Source organism: Coenobita brevimanus, chromosome 110 (assembly GCF_032717465.1).
Source record: "Coenobita brevimanus isolate Jiangsu-jjx chromosome 110, ASM3271746v2, whole genome shotgun sequence".
NCBI lineage: Eukaryota > Metazoa > Arthropoda > Malacostraca > Decapoda > Coenobitidae > Coenobita > Coenobita brevimanus.
This window is the reverse complement of record NC_137063.1, coordinates 29,796,886-29,814,217: the sequence shown is the minus strand read 5'-3', so window position 1 is coordinate 29,814,217 and position 17,332 is coordinate 29,796,886. Positions and strand designations below refer to the sequence as shown.

Below are 17,332 nucleotides of genomic sequence, written 5' to 3'. Positions count from 1 at the left end.
TTTCCACATGAATCCTGATAAGGTGAAAAAATGGCCTTCCTGTCCCCTCAGCCACATCCTCTCACCCTGTAGCCAGTTGTAAACACTGCACAATTATTGTTACAAACAACTGAAACAAGCAGAATTTTTGAAGACTGCATGAAGCCATTTTGATCACCTCTGACTACATTTTAGAAGGTATGCAGATATAAATATGTGTGCCAGGGGCCTCATCTGGGTGGGGGACAGGGGGACGTTTCCCTCCAACTTCTTGAAGCCTGAGGGATGGAGTATCTTTTGTCCCCCCCACTTTTCTAGGTGAAAATTTTCTGGATGAATAGCTTTATGGCATTTTTCTTTTTTTCCTTAATGGAAAAATCCTTTCTATACAGTACAGTACAGTTCAGGTGATATGAAAATCATTCCCTGCTGAGCAGGGCAGGTTCAGTGGTCACCTGAGTCAAGAATTAAGAGAGGTTAATCCCACCAATCGTATTTACTTAGGTAGGGGCATGGAAGAAGTTGAGAGGCGGAAGAGAGAGTTATATGTAGAAAGAAAGAGAGAGGTGAAAAGATTAGTAAGAGAGAGTAAGAAGAAAGTGGATGAGGAATTTGGAAGGAACTTGAGTGTAAAGTGGAGGGAATGTAAGAAAATGTTCTGGAAAGAGGTGAAAAGAGTAAGACAGGGTGGAAGTGAAGTTTGCAGGGGAGTGAAAGATAAAAATGGTAGATTACTAGTGGAGAAGGGAGAAAAAGTAAGCAGATGGAGAGAACACTTTAAGGAATTGCTGAACATAGAGGATGGAAGTAATGCGAGTATAAGTGGCTGGGGAATGGCTGGGAGAAGGAGAGAGGTGAGAAGACAGGAAGAAATCAGTAGGATAGAAGTTATGGAAGCAATGAAGAAAGTTAAACTGGGGAAAGCCCCAGGAATTGATGGAGTGTGTGGTGAATGCTGAAGAATGGGGGAGAGATAGTAGTACAGTACAATGGATGTGGAAAATGTGCAGATTGGCCTGGGAGGAAGGTAGAGTCCCGGAGGATTGGAAGTCAGGTATAATTATTCCCTTGTACAAAGGAAAAGGGGAAAAAGAAGTGTCTGGTAATCATAGGGGCATCTGTCTTCTTAGTACAAGAGGAAAAGTGTATGGTAGGACACTTATTGACAGAGTTAGAGAAAGAACAGAGGAATTAGATGGAGAAGAACAGGGAGGCTTTAGGAAGGGAAGAGGTTGTGTAGATCAGATATTCATTCTTAGATCTTTAATGAAAAAGTTTCTAGAGAAGGGAAAGAAGTTGTATGAGGCTTTCATGGATTTGGAGAAAGCATATGACAGGGCGGACAGACAAGGATTGTGGAAAGTATTAAGAATATATGGAGTAGATGGGAAGTTGTTGAATGCTGTGAAGAGTATGTATGATGGTGCTAAGGCTGCAGTGCATGTGGATGGTGAACTGAGTGAATTTTTCTCTTTGAAGGTTGGGTTGAGACAGGGATGTGTCATGTCTCCATGGTTGTTCAATCTGTACATGGATGGGGTAATAAAAGAGGTACAAGGTAGGGTAGTGGATGTTGGAGTGGCCCTGGTGAGAGAGGACAGTGTTTGGAAACTCCCTGTGTGGTTGTTTGCAGATGATACTGTGTTGTTGAGTGAAGACGAAGGAAAGCTGCAAGGCTTCGTGGATGAGTTTGGGAGAGTGTGTAAGAAACGGAATCTAAAGGTGACTGTAGGGAAGAGTAAAGTGATGGTCTTTGAGAGAGGTGAAGTCAGTGAATGTACAGCGAAGTTGGATGGTGAGGAATTGGAAAATGTGAGTACATTTAAGTACTTGGGTAGTGTGATGAATAAGGATGGAGGGTTGGAGGATCAAGTGCTTGAAAGGGTACAGCAGGGAAGAAAAGTTGCTGGTTCCTTGAAAGCAGTAATAAGAAGCAAGGAAGTGAGCATGGAAGTGAAAAAGTTACTACATGACAGTATTGTGATACCAACTCTAACATACGGAAGTGAAGCTTGAACATTGCTGGAATGACACAAGTCAAGAGTGAGAGCAGTGGAAACGAGTTATTTAAGAGGAGCCTGTGGAGTCACATGGAGAGACAGGCTGACAAATGAGTATATAAAGGAGCATTGTGGTGTGGATGTGGATGTGACAGGAAGCATTAGGAGGAATACACTGAGGTGGTTTGGCCATGTGGAGAGGATGGAGGGTGAAAGACTGACGAAGAGAGTGTATGTGAGTGAGGTGGAGGGGGGAAGAAAGAGGAGGAGGCCGAGGATGAGATGGAGGGATGGGGTGGAGAGGTATATGAGAGAGGGGTGTGTGAGTTGGGAGCGGGGCAGTGAAATGGCGGGGGACAGGGTGACGTGGAGGCGATTTGTTTGTGGCCACCCCGAACGGGATTGAGGCATCTGGCAATAGATAGATAGATAGATAGTCTTGACGTATGCACCATCCCTGATGCTTGAGCCAATGAGAATCAAACTAAAAGAATAAGTAGTGGAAAACAGAATTTCTACTGACTATCACCACAGCAGTAATACAAAACAGAATACCAGACTGGGGGTGGGTGCAGCAGTGAATTTTAATTTACACATACGTGCACAGTGGAGAGAGAGAGAGAGAGAGAGAGAGAGAGAGAGAGAGAGAGAGAGAGAGAGAGAGAGAGAGAGAAATACAAAACCGCAATGGAAAATAGAAAAAAAACGATAATATCACGAATGTGGGAACGTGTGTTTTCGGGACACTCACGCCAGTGTGGTGACAGATATTTTGGGGAAATATTCGAAGCGTTTGCCCCTCCTGGCAAAACTCCTGGATACGCCACTGCAGAAGTGATCTGAAACTCTTAGCCTAATAGAAGTACAGTAAAAGTCCAGTTCTTCGGCGTCCAATTCCCCGGCAAATCTGACATTTCGGCAGTTTTGAGAAATAGTCCCATTTACGAAAATCTCTCATCGTTCGGCAGATTTTCCGATTTTTTTCGTCAGTCTTGAAATTCTCCATGAGGCTCGCCAGCTAGCTACCCGCCTTAGTGAGTGAGATAGTGGAAGTGATGGAACGAGTCTACCACTGCCATGAAGCTCAGAGGCTAGCTCTTTCTCCCATGGCATAAAGAGAGGACAATCATGTAGTGAGTCTAGCATGGGAAAGAGAATCTGTTTCGCCATTCTTCCGAGTTGTTGCCATGCTGCTGCCAACTTCTCTCGATTCTTCCATGTGCTTTGTGAACTTCGTACCGAAATATATCTGAGATTACTATCAGAGTGTGCTGTAAGCACCGTAACATCAGACAGGAGCTTTGTAACATCTGAGTGGACCAGCCGTGTGTTGTGAACAGTATAAACATCTGCGTGCTTTGAAAATGGCCTCCATGAGTGGAAAGTTTGTTGCAGGACCCTCTACTGCTGGGGACATCTTCCAGCAGTAGCAGACTCCAATCAACCCCTTCTATTGTACATATGTAAATAAGGAACCTACTATAAGTTTTGGTAAGTGCATGTGAACTTGTAGGCCTACTGTACCATTACATTTATATACAGTATGTTCACTAATTTCTTTATTTTTCATATTCATGTATAGTACTGTATTCATTACAGTACTGTACAGTATCACACAGTATACAGTACTCTCTCAAAACACATTTGTAATGATATGAGTAGTGATGATAGTGTTCACCGAAACATATAAGGTACTGAGTGGGTAGGGTTTTTGATAATTCGGCAAATTTGATTTTTTGGCACTTCCCTGGTCCCATAGATGCCGAAAAATCGGACTTCTACTGTATAACTTTCATCTTTATTTTAGCAGCAAACTGCTGTTTTAGTCATAACAGTATCATTCCCACAGTAATATATTTAATTGAGTAATACGTCATAAATCAGATGTAGATTAAGCATCAAAGATCATTTTTCTTCTGACAAGGTCATCGAGAGCATAGTTGCTTTACAAACCTTGTCAAAACAATGAAACCATAATTACTGTAAGTCAAAGAATTGTGTCCCTATTTCATCATGGTGTTGAAGCTTACCTCAAAATTACACATCATGAAGACACGCCACCTTTAAAATTGAGTAGCCCTCATGGGAATGACCTTTTTTTTTTTTTCTTTCTTTTTCTTTTTTTTTCTTTTTTTTAAAGCCTTAAGATGTTTATAGTGTGGGGGTCAGCACAAGATTAATCATTGGTCATTCGGGGACATGTACCGGCATAGAAACTCCAATTCAGTTATGTGACATTAAATTTTTAAACCTAACGTCACAGGTTAGGTTACGGGGTGAAAGTTATAATAATTACTTCAACGGAATGTTTTGAACTGTGTGGAGAATAGTTGGAAATCACTGGCATATATGACATCATAACTGTTTTTGTGGATCCACTCATCATGTTTTAATGCGAATGATAGATGCTACATTATATTACATACTGAGGTCAAAGGATTTGCCATTTAGCACTATGGTGTGACTATTTAATATGCAAAACAATATTATGAAGAGCACTGCTGCACACGCCATAACTACATTAGTTCATCAAGAAGTTAAATTGAATTCGACCTGAGTGTCTCAAAGCCCAACTCGAATCACCTGAAGCTGTAAAGGTTACAGTGTTACCAGACGAAACGCGGAGGGGTTGGTTAACGAGGGATCACTTCTTTTATGAGTGACTGTACATAACTTCACTCTGAAAGCCAGTGTGAAAGGCCACTACAGCACATCATACAACACTTGTTCCTGTTGTTTAACACTACTCAATCTGGTCAAACAGACCTATAAACCACAGCAATTACCATGGTCAAGCAGACCCATCAACCACAGACAAGCAGTCACCATTGCAGGGCCATACCCTTAAAAAAAAAAAAAAAAAAAAAAAGGCTACACATGAAAAATGTAGTGGGCACACAAAACATAATGGTAGAATGGAATGAAATCATGGTAAAGTACTGTAGGCTAGAATAAAATCAAAGTCAACATTCACAATAAGACCATCCCCCATCAATCTTACCCAGGATCTCACACTTCTCCAGAGTCATCACTACCCTCTTCCTTTTCCCTGGTGAAGAGGCCATCATCACACACCCTAGAAATAGGCATGCAAGGAATAGCAAGGCCTGAAAAAGGTAGGAAACAACCACAAAAGCCACAACGTGCGCAGCCATAACAAATGTCTGAGAGGATCTGTTTGCAAAACAGGAGCCGTGCGGGAAATAAGAACGGAAGAGGGTCTCTCTAGCGGTTGACGGGTGAACTACCCAGCCAGACAGGACAGCGCAACTGGGCTAATCCTGCCCGACTGGGTGCGAAAATGTTTGTGCGGCCATAATTTCCACCTAGACACAAGCATTGTCCAGATATTATGAAAAAATGTAAGAATAATGGTTTTGAACAGCCAGATCACAGCATCCGGGTAATGGATTGTCTGGGCAATGGCTGTCCAGATAATAGAGGGATTACTTTCTCAAAAATGCTGAAATATAGGATCTACTGAATAATCAGCTGCTGAATAATTGGATCTGGAAAAAGAATATGACAAAGTGGACAGAGAAGGATTGTGGAAGGTTTTGTGCAAATACGGTGTAGAGGGTAAGCTGTTAGGTGCCGTCAAGAGTTTTTACGATGATAGTGAAGCAGGTGTCAGGGTTAATGGGCATCTAAGTGAATGGTTCACAATCAGTGTGGGCGTTCGACAAGGTTGTGTGATGACCCCATGGTTGTTCAATGTATATATGGACGGGGTGATGAGAGAAGTGAAAACATGGGCAATGGAGAGAGGGATGGCCTTGGTAATGAATGGTGATGGATGGAATATCTCAGATTTGTTGTATGCTGATGATGCAGTACTGTTTGCAAGTACCGGACAAGAACTTGGTAGGCTAGCACAGAGTTTTGCTGATGTCTGTATGCGTTGTTCCTTGAGAGTAAATGTACAAAAGAGTAAAGTGATGGTTACTGGGAGAGAAGGTGATTCCCAGTGCAACGTAACAGGGAATGGAGAGAGACTGGAATTGGTGAGAGAGTTCAAATACCTGGGTACAGTGATAGAAAAGAGGGGAAAATGTGCAAAAGAAGTTGAAAGTAGAGTGATACAAGGAAGAAAAGTAGCTGGTGCAATGAAGGCCTTGATAAGAAACAAAGGCTTGAGTGCTGCAGCTGCACGAGGCTTACATGAAGGAGTGTTAGTGCCAACTTTAACATATGGATGTGAGACTATGGTGTGGCATGAAAATGAAAAGTCAAGAGTAAGAGCAGTGGAGATGAGACTGCTGAGGAACGTATGTGGAGTACAGAGGGTGGATAGGATATGAAATAATGTGATTCGTGAAAGATGCGGAGTGAGGAAGTCGGTAGACACCAGAATTGAAGAGAGTGTACTGAGATGGTATGGTCATGTGGAGAGAATGGATAACAATAGAGTGGTGAAGAAGGTATATCTGAGTGAATTCGAAGGAGGGAGGAGGCAAAGTAGGCCAACGAGAAAGTGGAGAGATATGGTGGATGAATGTGAGAGGAAGAGAGGTTTGGAAGTCGGTGGGGCTAGGGAACTGACAGGAGATCGAGCTGGCTGGATGAATTTTGTGAAGAGATATGCATGATCAGGAATTTTTGGCACCCCTTTTTAATGTGGCAGCGTCTGGATTGACTCTGTCGGATACGATATGTGAAGCTACAGAACGTGGTGAATGTTTTTGGTGTATCCGATAGAGCCAGGATTCCGGGGGCTTGAATGATGAGTGAATGGAAGCGTGGCCCACTGGATTGGGCAATTTTGGGCTGTCTGGACATTGCTACTCTTCACCCTGCCCTTGGGTGGGAAAGGAGGTCCGGATGATGATGATGATGATGATGATGATACTGTATAATGGAAGCTAGGTGGTGGAAATGTTACACAGTTATTTTTTTCAAATTGTTTTCAAGTTCAAATTATACAGAAAGAAAATTATAAAACAAATATATACATTTTATCTGTCTGTGTCATCAACAGTCACCCTTAGCACCAACTTATTTTTCTCCATGTGATGTCTATGTAAATTTGGACAGCTTGAATTTTGGCAGGTTTTTACAGTACCAAATGCTGTCTAAATCTGAGATTCTACTGTACAAGCTCTCTAAGTTGAATAACAGCATCTTGCAGTTGCAAGAATTAAAACAATATTTTCATCCTACTGAAAGGTTTAACCGCATCCAATCTGAGGATGTTTTTTTCAATGATTTGTGCCATCTCCAGACAATTTCATTCAGCTTGAGGGAGACTTTCAAAACTGGAGAGGTTAGCCTTAGCTTTCAGGGGCACTTTCAGTGTGAGAGACTTTTCCTAAGTTGAATATGACCATCTAGAAGTAACAAGAATAACCCAGTAAAATGCACTACTGATTGAAGGGGTTAGAAAGTTTTGTTTGTGACCCCAAACTGTAAGCATACCTGCAGCTGTTTCCGCAGCATCATGCACTCCTTCTTCTCCTTAGACAGCTGATCCTCAAGTTGCTCAATCTTCTTTTTCCTTTCCAGTCGCTCCTAGAAAAATGGTAGGATGAGTTTCTCTATTTTCATGACAGCATACGGTACCATTACACTGGTTTACAAAAAAAAAAAAAAAAAAAAATTCTGAGGCAAGCATGTGAATAGGTGTTTTTGACTAATTCTGATATACTTAATTCAAATTTCTAAACAGTTTTGCTCTGTCACCTCTAGTTTTTTTGCTTTCACATATCCCGTTTTTTTATTATAATGTATATATTTATAATATAATGAGTTTATTTCATGTCTTAAAATGGCATATTACAGAAAGAAACAAAACAGACACAGAACACTGACAGAACTAAATATTACTGTTACTTGGATATAAGCATATATACACATCATAGTACTACAGATAGTCAGAAGTGAGTTTTTTTGGACGATCTGGTGTACTTTCCCTCCAGGATGTCACGCAGGAGCATCCAACAAAGTCCCTCATCATGCTGGGGTTCCACTTGCCTTGGTAGTTGCTCTCCATCTTAGTAATATTTTGGTGGAACCTTTCCCCATGTTCGTCACTTAGTGCTCCGAGGTTCTGGGGGACGATAGTGACCATGTGTTGCCAAGGGAGCCATGGCAGACTGACTTAAATGCTTCCTATGCTCTCAGTTCCTTTGAGGTGAGCTTCTCTTCGAATACCTCATCCTTCAGCACCTCCCGGATCTGAGGTCTGAAGAAGATGCCCTCCTGGAGCTTAGCAGAAATGAGAGCTGGGAACAGAATGCACAGGTGTTGGAAGGCAGCGCCATCCTTGTCCATGGCCTTCACGAAATTCTTCATGAGGCCAAACTTGATATGAAGAGGGGGAAGAAGCACCTTGTTCATGTCCACCTGAGGATTTTCTTGGACACTGTGTTTCCCAGGCACGAAAGTGCTCCTAGACCCCTAGTAAGCTACTGGCGTTCTCAGCCGCACAATGCACATGTTTGACCTTGTTGTGGCATGCATTTTAAACCAAGTTCAAGAAAATAAGACGGTAAATGGATTTTTGGCAAATATTTTGAGTCTAGGCCTATATGTATACATGTACGTACATGTATACATGTATAGCTCAAAAATTAGAGGTGATGAGTGAAAACGGATTTTGAATCTGAAATTAGCACCCCAAATTAGGTTAGAACACCTAATTTCATGCTTGCCTCAAATTTTTTGTAAACCAGTGGTATATTTGTTTTGTCTTAACTTCCTGTATACAGATAAATGTAGGTACATAATACAGTTCCTTCTGATACTCAGTTTCACTTGCTTCATTTCCTTTACAACACAGCACACTCCAGTCAAAACTCTCATCATGATCAACACCGTAAATCATTCTAAATTATTAATGCATCTAGCATTAGTCAAATAAAATTCTGAAATGCATCACAAATAATTAAGAGGTTAATGCAGTTAGGTAGACTATTACTTATTTTGATAAACTAACACATTAACAGGCACACTCACTTCTTACAGAAAAAGAAAAAAAAAAATCTCACGAGAATACAGCATCATACATGGATTTACAAGCATTTTATTTTTCCATCACACAAATCACCAAACTTGTTCATTCCTATAATACTTCTCCAGTCAACAATATCTTATACATGATATTCTACTCAGATACTTTCATGCAATACACTACTATACTAATTTTACCACTTCCTTAGCATCCTGGAAGCTCTTCTTCGAGGATGCCAGTTCCTCTTCCAGTCGAGTACGATCAACTCTCAGTTGGTGCAGCTGCTGTTCTAGCACTGCCCTCTCCTGGTCCGAATGCTCTTTCTCACTCTCCAACTGCACCACCTTGCTGCTCTCTCTCAGTGCCTCCTGCAACCTACTTGCATTCTCTGTATTTTTCTCCTGTTCAGACTCCAGCTTTGACATGACTTCCTGCAGCTTTTTCTTGGTCTCACTGGCAGCTGGACAGTCACCCATACACTGGTCTTCTTTCTTTTTCTGCTGGTTCACTAACTCCTTCTGTTCCTGAAGAGGAGGGCAAGGAAACGTCAAAAAAGCACAATTCTGTTACAAAAATGCTGAAAGTTCAACATTCCTTGATAACTACAGATGCCATACAAAAAACTACTACCACAGAATACCTGTAATGTGGGGGTGTGAACACAAAATACCTTGTAAGTCTGTTCATTAAAGTCCCTTCCTAAGTATAAGGATGTGAGGCTAGGCTGCCGAAGTCATGATCAACCTACTCCCCTTACTGGCATTAACTGATAAAAAATAAATTCATTTATCATCCAAACCAGCATTGCCCCATCAGGAGCACAGGGGGTCTTGAGGCAGGCTACTCAGTCCAGACATTTATGACTAGTTCCTGGTTGTTCTTCCCTGTGCAGCAATACATGAGCAATAAACCCCAACTGTCCCTCAAAATTGGACCCTTAAGGGTTGTATCAGGTCAGTGCCTAAATGCACTAGACCATCTAAAAAACTGCATGACAGCAACAAAGCTAATGCACTACATCAATACACTGTACAGTGTGAAGGTCCATCTCTGATTTTCCCGTAGGCAACAGAGACTCATCTCAAAAAGGAGGCAGTACTCAAGTACATAAGGAGATAGGAAAAAAATCAATCAATCAATCAAGTACCCTGTATTGGTAAATATATAAATTAACAATATACAAAAAATTACCATAAACAACTTCTTGGGGACTGAACTTGTGCAAATAACAATGTTGTCAATTAAACTTGGGTACTCCACCCAGTAGACCACTAAATATCTTGACATACAGACATGGCAGTGAACAGAATCTATACATCGATCTCTCTTTCTTAATTATTTCAGTTTCAGAGATTCTTTTTAAAAAAATACATTCACCAGACATACAAAAAAAATTTTTATTGGAGAAAGTAACAGACTGCTTCTAATTACATCTTCCCTACAGAGCTGAATGAAATCAAACAATTACGAGAACAAAATACAAGAAGCTGTTACTGCATTGATAGGATTAAGAGGAGGAAAATTTACAAAAAATATAACTAACTCCTACTCACATATTTTCAAGCTATCATTCACATATCTCACCTTCTCCTTAAGTCGCTTTCTCAGTTCTTCATTCTTTGCTATGATGACCTTGAAGTCTTTCTCTCTCTCTACAAATGCCTTACCAATCTCTTCCTTCTGCGACTGTAAAGCAGCAATTTCTTCCTCATATGCCTGCAAAAAGTAAGGGTCACTCATTGATGACCAATTTAGATGAAAAGCAGAACCATTAACCAAAGGCAATCAAATGCCCATGCAGGACTGATCCCTGCGGTGAACTGATGTTCGTATATGGCTGACAGCACCTCAGCAGTGAGGCACAAAGATTAATGTGGAAGTTTGGTTCCTGAATGGATGCCGCATCTGCATCTCCACCCAATTAACAGGGGCACCATAGTAGGCTCCACATCACCCCATTCTCAGGCTATGTGGTTACCACTCAGTGCTATAAACTGTTTCCTGAGTTATGGGAAACCGTATGGCTTTTCACTCAGTGTAGAGCCACATGATGTGGAAAGAGGAGAACTGTAATAAACTGTGATGCAAAGGATGGAAAAAGAAAAGGTGAGTAGGACAGACACACACACACACACACAAAACAAAAAAGAAATGCAAGAAAAAGTAGGCGGCACTAAGTCAAGTGAGTGGATGATCGAAACCCCCAACTTACCACCACATGGAAAGACAATGGGAGAGTAATGACATGAAGACCAAGGGTGAAGTGAATGGAGTAGAGAAGTACTTGAGGGAGGAGGCTTGGTGAAGCACAACAGACAGAATGAAAACCTCAAACCACTCAATGCTGGTGCAAAATATAGGGGCAAATGAGATTTTACCTATCATCAACTATACTGTTTTTATTAAACTTTCTGTCTGCCTCTGTGGGTTGTCTAATACACAAATGATTCTTTTAAGACTTCCCAAGCAGCTGAACAGCAATTCTTTAATGACATATATATATTTTCCAGTTGCTGTTAGTTCATTTATAAAGGCTCCAACAGTTTTCATGTGTTAGTCTCGGTCACCTAATGGCAGCTTTCCTTGCTGCTTGATTTCTATTAGCCTCTCTATTCAGTCCCTTATCACTGAGATCACATTCTATGACATCATCTCAGGTCTTTTCGATCTGCCTCTTGCAACTCTACACAGCACATTCTTACCTCTCTCCCTCCTCATGCCCAAACCTTCTCATCACAATACTTAAACAGTACACTAAAGTCCCATCTTTCCTCTCAACTCTTCACTTGTACTCCTAACTCCCAGATCTGTCATTCAAGGATACACAACACATCCATCTAATCATCTCCGTATATTTAAGCCTGCCAATATGCACCTCCTTTACTGTCCAAGTCACACTATCATACGCCATTATACCCTCAACATACGCTGCATACAAGGATCCATTACTACGGAGGGAGAGCCCACATTCTTACCTCTCTCCCTCCTCATGCCCAAACCTTCTCATCACAATACTTAAACAGTACACTAAAGTCCCATCTTTCCTCTCAACTCTTCACTTGTACTCCTAACTCCCAGATCTGTCATTCAAGGATACACAACACATCCATCTAATCATCTCCGTATATTTAAGCCTGCCAATATGCACCTCCTTTACTGTCCAAGTCACACTATCATACGCCATTATACCCTCAACATACGCTGCATACAAGGATCCATTACTACGGAGGGAGAGCCCTCTCAGTGGCATGAGTGGCGACAGCTCCCTCAACTCTTTACCCTAGCCACAGAACTAGCTCAAGCCCCACCTCCAGCACATAACATGTCCCCAAATAACAAAACCCCTCCAGACACTCAGAGATTCTCTAGCAAGGTCAGTCCTATCTCACCTCAGTCTCTGCATCCTCATCCCTACACACCACACACATAAAGTCAGTATTATTTCGCGGCCTACCTCTAATGCCACTACACATCGATGCATCCCCTTATCATAACACTGTACAAGATGGGAGTTACTTCCCACACATTACAGCAAACTGCACAAGGCCACGCCCCCTATGTTTTGATGGTACTGACATCAACCCTAGATATCATCACTTTTGTGTGCAATCATTTTTGTTTCATTTTCGTTTTTAAAGGCTCCAACATGCTTGCATGCATCGGCCTTGGCCATCTAATGGTGGTTCTCTGTGCGGCTCGATTCTCTAGCAGCCTCCCTATTCAATCCCTTATCCAAGGTCACACTCAATGACTTCATCCGATGTCTTTTTCAGTCTACCTCTCGCAACCCTACCTCTAATTTAACACTTTTCACACTCTGCACCCAACTGTCATCCCTCACCCTCTCCACATGCCCAAACCACCCAAATCTATCCCTCCCCACCACAACACCAATACAATCCAGTCCCATCCTACCTCTTAACTCTTCCAACGTATACCTTGCCTCCCCCTCTTCCCAGGCCTCGCATTCAAGGACGCACTGCACTTCCACCTAATCACTGTCATTTCTGTACGTCTGAGCCTGTGAGTATCATCTTCCTTTACTCCCCAGGTGTCACTACTATACAGCATTACACTCCTAACACATGCCACATACAAAGATCCTTTAGAACAGAGGGAGAGCCCTCTCAGTGTCAGAAAAGGTAACAGCTTCTTGAACTTTTTCCAACCACTCCCCACTCTAGCTACAGAACCAACTCCAGCCCCAACTCCAGTACCTAACATGTCTCCCAGATAACAAAACTCTTCCACACACACGAGCCTTCCCAGCAAGATCGACCCATTTACACCTGACCATCTCCACATGCTCTTCCCGACACACTGCAGACATGAAATCACCATTATCTTGCAGTCTACCTCTAATACCATTACATCTCTTGTGTACCCACTTACCACAAAAGCTGCACATGATGGAATTACTTCCCACGCCCTTGTGGCAAATCTCCCTCTTCTTTGACAGTACAGTAAAACCTCGATATAAAAGACTTCAGTAGACCGGAATTCGCTTTTATCGGACTTGAGGAGCTACCAGACTAAATTCCTATATATCAGAAAAAGTCCAATAAAGCCAGAAGCAGTCCAGACTGCCTGACCACTTCAGCTATGTTCACCACAGTAAGATAAATAAAAGACATGTTTATTAGTGTACAGTACAGTATTATTATATATATTATACCAAATGATTAATGTAATAAAGTTATAACACCGTACAGTACCACAATGGTAATCAAAACAGTTTAAAAACCATTCATACGATCTGGACTAATGTCTGTTATATCGGAAAAAGTCTGGGTTACAAGGGGAAAGTCCGGATGTCATCGTTATCAGAATTTCGCATTTTTTGGAATGGCATGGGCCCCAATTAGTCTGTTATAGTCAGGTTTTACTGTACTGCCATCAGCCACAGATACCATCATCTTTGTTTTATCTGTATTTACTTTTAAACCCTTGTGTCCTTTACTATCTCTTCACTTCTTAAGTCTTTCCTCTGCCTCCCTTTCATTCTCTGCAATCATCGCCATACTACATCTACCACAAGAATCCAATTGTTATGTCATGTGAGAGGGCTTCAAATACCATGATAAACAACAAGGTGCTCAAGACAGCCCCTGATGCACACCAACATTCACAGAAAACTCATTACTCAAATCTCTGTTCACTATTACCTGGGTGCAAGCACACAAATACACTACCATAACCACTCTAATGAGCCACTCCTCGATCCCAAGCTTTCTCATTGCCTACTTCATCACCTCGCTAGGGAGCTGTCAAAGGCCTTCTCCAAGTCAACAAAGTACAGATCCTCTTTCTTTCCTATATATTTTTCCTGAAGTTGTCGAACAATGAATATGGATCAGTGGTGCCTTTGCCTGGCATAGACCCAAAATGCATTTCATCCATATTCACTCTTTCTCTAGGACTCTAGCACTCTCTCCATCACCTTCATCCAAAAGCTTCATGCCTCTATAATTTCCTCCTTCAAGGGCATCATCCTTTCCCTTGTACACATTTTCAATCTCACTCCTCAACCAATCATCTGGGACAACACACTCATATATGATCATACAGTATTTTTCAAGTCAGTAATTAACCCTACTCCTCTATCTCCTGAGGTCTTCAGCATTTCAGCAGTCAACCCAGATGCACCTGCTGCTTTCCCCACCTGCATCCTGCCTATTGCCCTGCTCACAGTAGCAGCATCAATGAAAGCCCAAGGGTCAAACACTGGATCTGTTGGCTCCAAACCTTCCCTATTCCAGTCAAACTCTTCATTCAACAACCAGTTATAATGCTCTCTCCAGGCAGCTTTAATATCCCCACTGTTCACCACTATCTTTCCTCCATCATTCTTCACACACTGCTCACCTCCTATGATATCCCTGTTTTCCCTCTTCATCTAATTTGCCACCTTAAATATCACATTCTTCCTTTCCACACTATTCAATTTATCCAATAAATGTCTCTGAGACCTAGATTTAGCCCTGTAAACCTCTTTTCTAGCTCTATTTTTGGCACCCAAGTATTCCTGTTTGTTACCACCCCTTTTCCATTCCTGGAAAAGGCTTCTTTTCTCCTTAACTGCAGCTTCTACACCCTCATCCCACCACCAAGTTATTTTATGTCTTGGGGGAGCCCCCTGTCCATCCACACACTGAATCAGAACTTTTATATTGTTCTTGAGAGCTCTCCAGCAAGGTCAGTCCTATCTCACCTCTGTCTCTGCATCCTCTCCCCTACACATCACACACACAAACGCAGCATTATTTTGCAACCTACCTCTGATACTACTATATCTATTATGCATCCACTTATCATAACACTGCACAAGATGGGATTTACTTCACACACACTACAGAAAACTGCATTTGGCCACATTCCCCATGTTTAACTGGTATTGCCATCAGCTCTAAATATCATCACTTTTGTGTTGCAAAGGATTTTTAAAGCTTACTGCATGAGATTTTGATCTGAATGTTAGATATACTTTGGCCTCCATTAATCCCTTCATCAGTAGGATGTCCTCCTAAGGTGAATATAATATAATCTGGTGTTAGTAAGAACTACATGAAAAAGATGGCACTGGTGAGGAACCTACATGTGGTGGCACTGTGCACCTTAGATGGAACAGCTGCGGCATTTGCCCAGGAGCCAAACCTTATCGTATTTCCCTGTATCCTGTTGTGATGGAGGATCCTGGTCCAACCCTGGTGAGACACTGTCTACTACAAGAGGGGCATTGGACCCCTACATGGTGTGCAGCAAACCTTTGTTTTACAATGAGAATGCATTTGAAAAAATTCATCATATAACAATTCACCATATATCATGTCATCAGTTGTAACATGGGGTGAATGGGAATATGTTTTTGGCCAAGGGTCACCCACCCAACAATGGCTAAAAACAAGTTTCCAGTTCACCTAAACTTTGCTGCACTTCACTTGATGGCAGAACTCCAGCACGATACTATTGTTCCATCACTGACAGCAACACACCCAACAGTGACTGAGTTCAAAGGTTATCTTGCAGCAAAGAAATGATTGTAAGCTTGTATACCAGCATTCATGTAGGAAAAAATAGCGATCATACATCATCCAGCGAGACTGTGTGGGACCATAATGATCACAAAGCAAAACTAAGATTGTATAATGTAAAAAGGTCCCAACTTTTTAGCCATCATATGTGCGATTCATTATATGCCAGTTCACCATAAAACAATGGTCTGTTTTTTTTTTTTTTTTTTTTTTTTTTTTTTTTTTTTGTCCAACTCTGGGCATAGGCTTCACAACCTGCTCTCAAGGCCCAGTAGTCCTCCTACATACCATACACCTCTACATGTCACCGCTTTGGTGCTAACACCCACCGTCCATACTGAACACATGCTAGGGCTGTCCCATACAGGACTGGTGTATTGGTATTAGCGGGGGTATATTTACAACAGGTTGGTGGGTCTTCTGGTACATCAGTAAAGTCTGATTTTAAGAAATTCAAATCCTCAAACTGTTCCCTGTCCCAGCCAGGATTTGAACCTGGGTCCGGTAGGACTGCAGGCCACCTCTCTACTGTACTTGTAGGAAAGCCTCAGATATTCAGTTGCTCACCTATGATCAACAAGCCTGCTCAGCCAAACAGAGATGGATTAACAGCAACAATATTATTATGAAAACGGTGTCTAGTATTTAAAGGGTTCACCAATTGCTGTCACAATACCCCTTTAGTTGGTTGTGCTCAGACTCTGTCCCCACATTATTTTCAATACCAGGCGAGTATAGTAGCAATGTCCTCATTAAAATTTACCTTTTGACATTATTATTACTCCAGAGCAAAATCTTTAGAACTGTCTAACTCCTCCAGCACACTTTTTTTTTTTTCCCCTTAAGTACATTTGTGCTATTTTCAGTTGTTATATTCAATTGCAGAGAGACATTGTAAACTTTACTTGAGGCCCTTTAATGTGAATAAAATCATCTGGTAGTCAGAGTTAAAAATCATAGTTAAGGGGTCAAAGTGACACTGCTACCTTACTGCTGATTTGCTAGTTTCCACCAACTAACAATACATGTTACAAAGAAATCGTACCATAGTGATAAACTGGAACACATTCCTGACTTGTAATGAGGATAGCCTGTAACAAACCTTAAGGATAGCCTGTAACAAACCTTAAGGATAGCCTGTAACAAACCTTGAGGACAGCCTGTAACAAACTCTGTCCCTAGCAGAAATTAGTCAAAATGAATAATGTGATTTCACATAGGACTTACATTTATCTTTGTAGTTAAACTTTCTATTCTCTCAGCCTCTGCAGCTTTCCACTTGTTCTTCATGCTTCTCACCAGCTCAATTGTCTGGTTCTCTACCTTGGCTCTATCTGCTCTCTCTAATGCCAAATCTCTTTTGTACATCTGTG

At 41.6% G+C, this 17,332-nt stretch overlaps 1 protein-coding gene across 1 annotated transcript in view; it reads right to left on the bottom strand.

Annotated features, from left to right (window-relative positions):
• The window catches only part of sti (citron rho-interacting kinase sticky), a 421,549-nt gene that overhangs the window by 346,997 nt on the left and 57,220 nt on the right, over positions 1–17,332 (bottom strand). Inside the window, exons 7-10 of the mRNA XM_080286239.1 lie at positions 17,187–17,327; positions 10,513–10,644; positions 9,126–9,452; positions 7,395–7,487 (exon numbers count right to left, since the gene is read on the bottom strand). Coding sequence (XP_080142365.1) covers positions 7,395–7,487; positions 9,126–9,452; positions 10,513–10,644; positions 17,187–17,327 — 693 coding nt within the window. The remainder of the gene's footprint in view (positions 1–7,394; positions 7,488–9,125; positions 9,453–10,512; positions 10,645–17,186; positions 17,328–17,332) is intronic.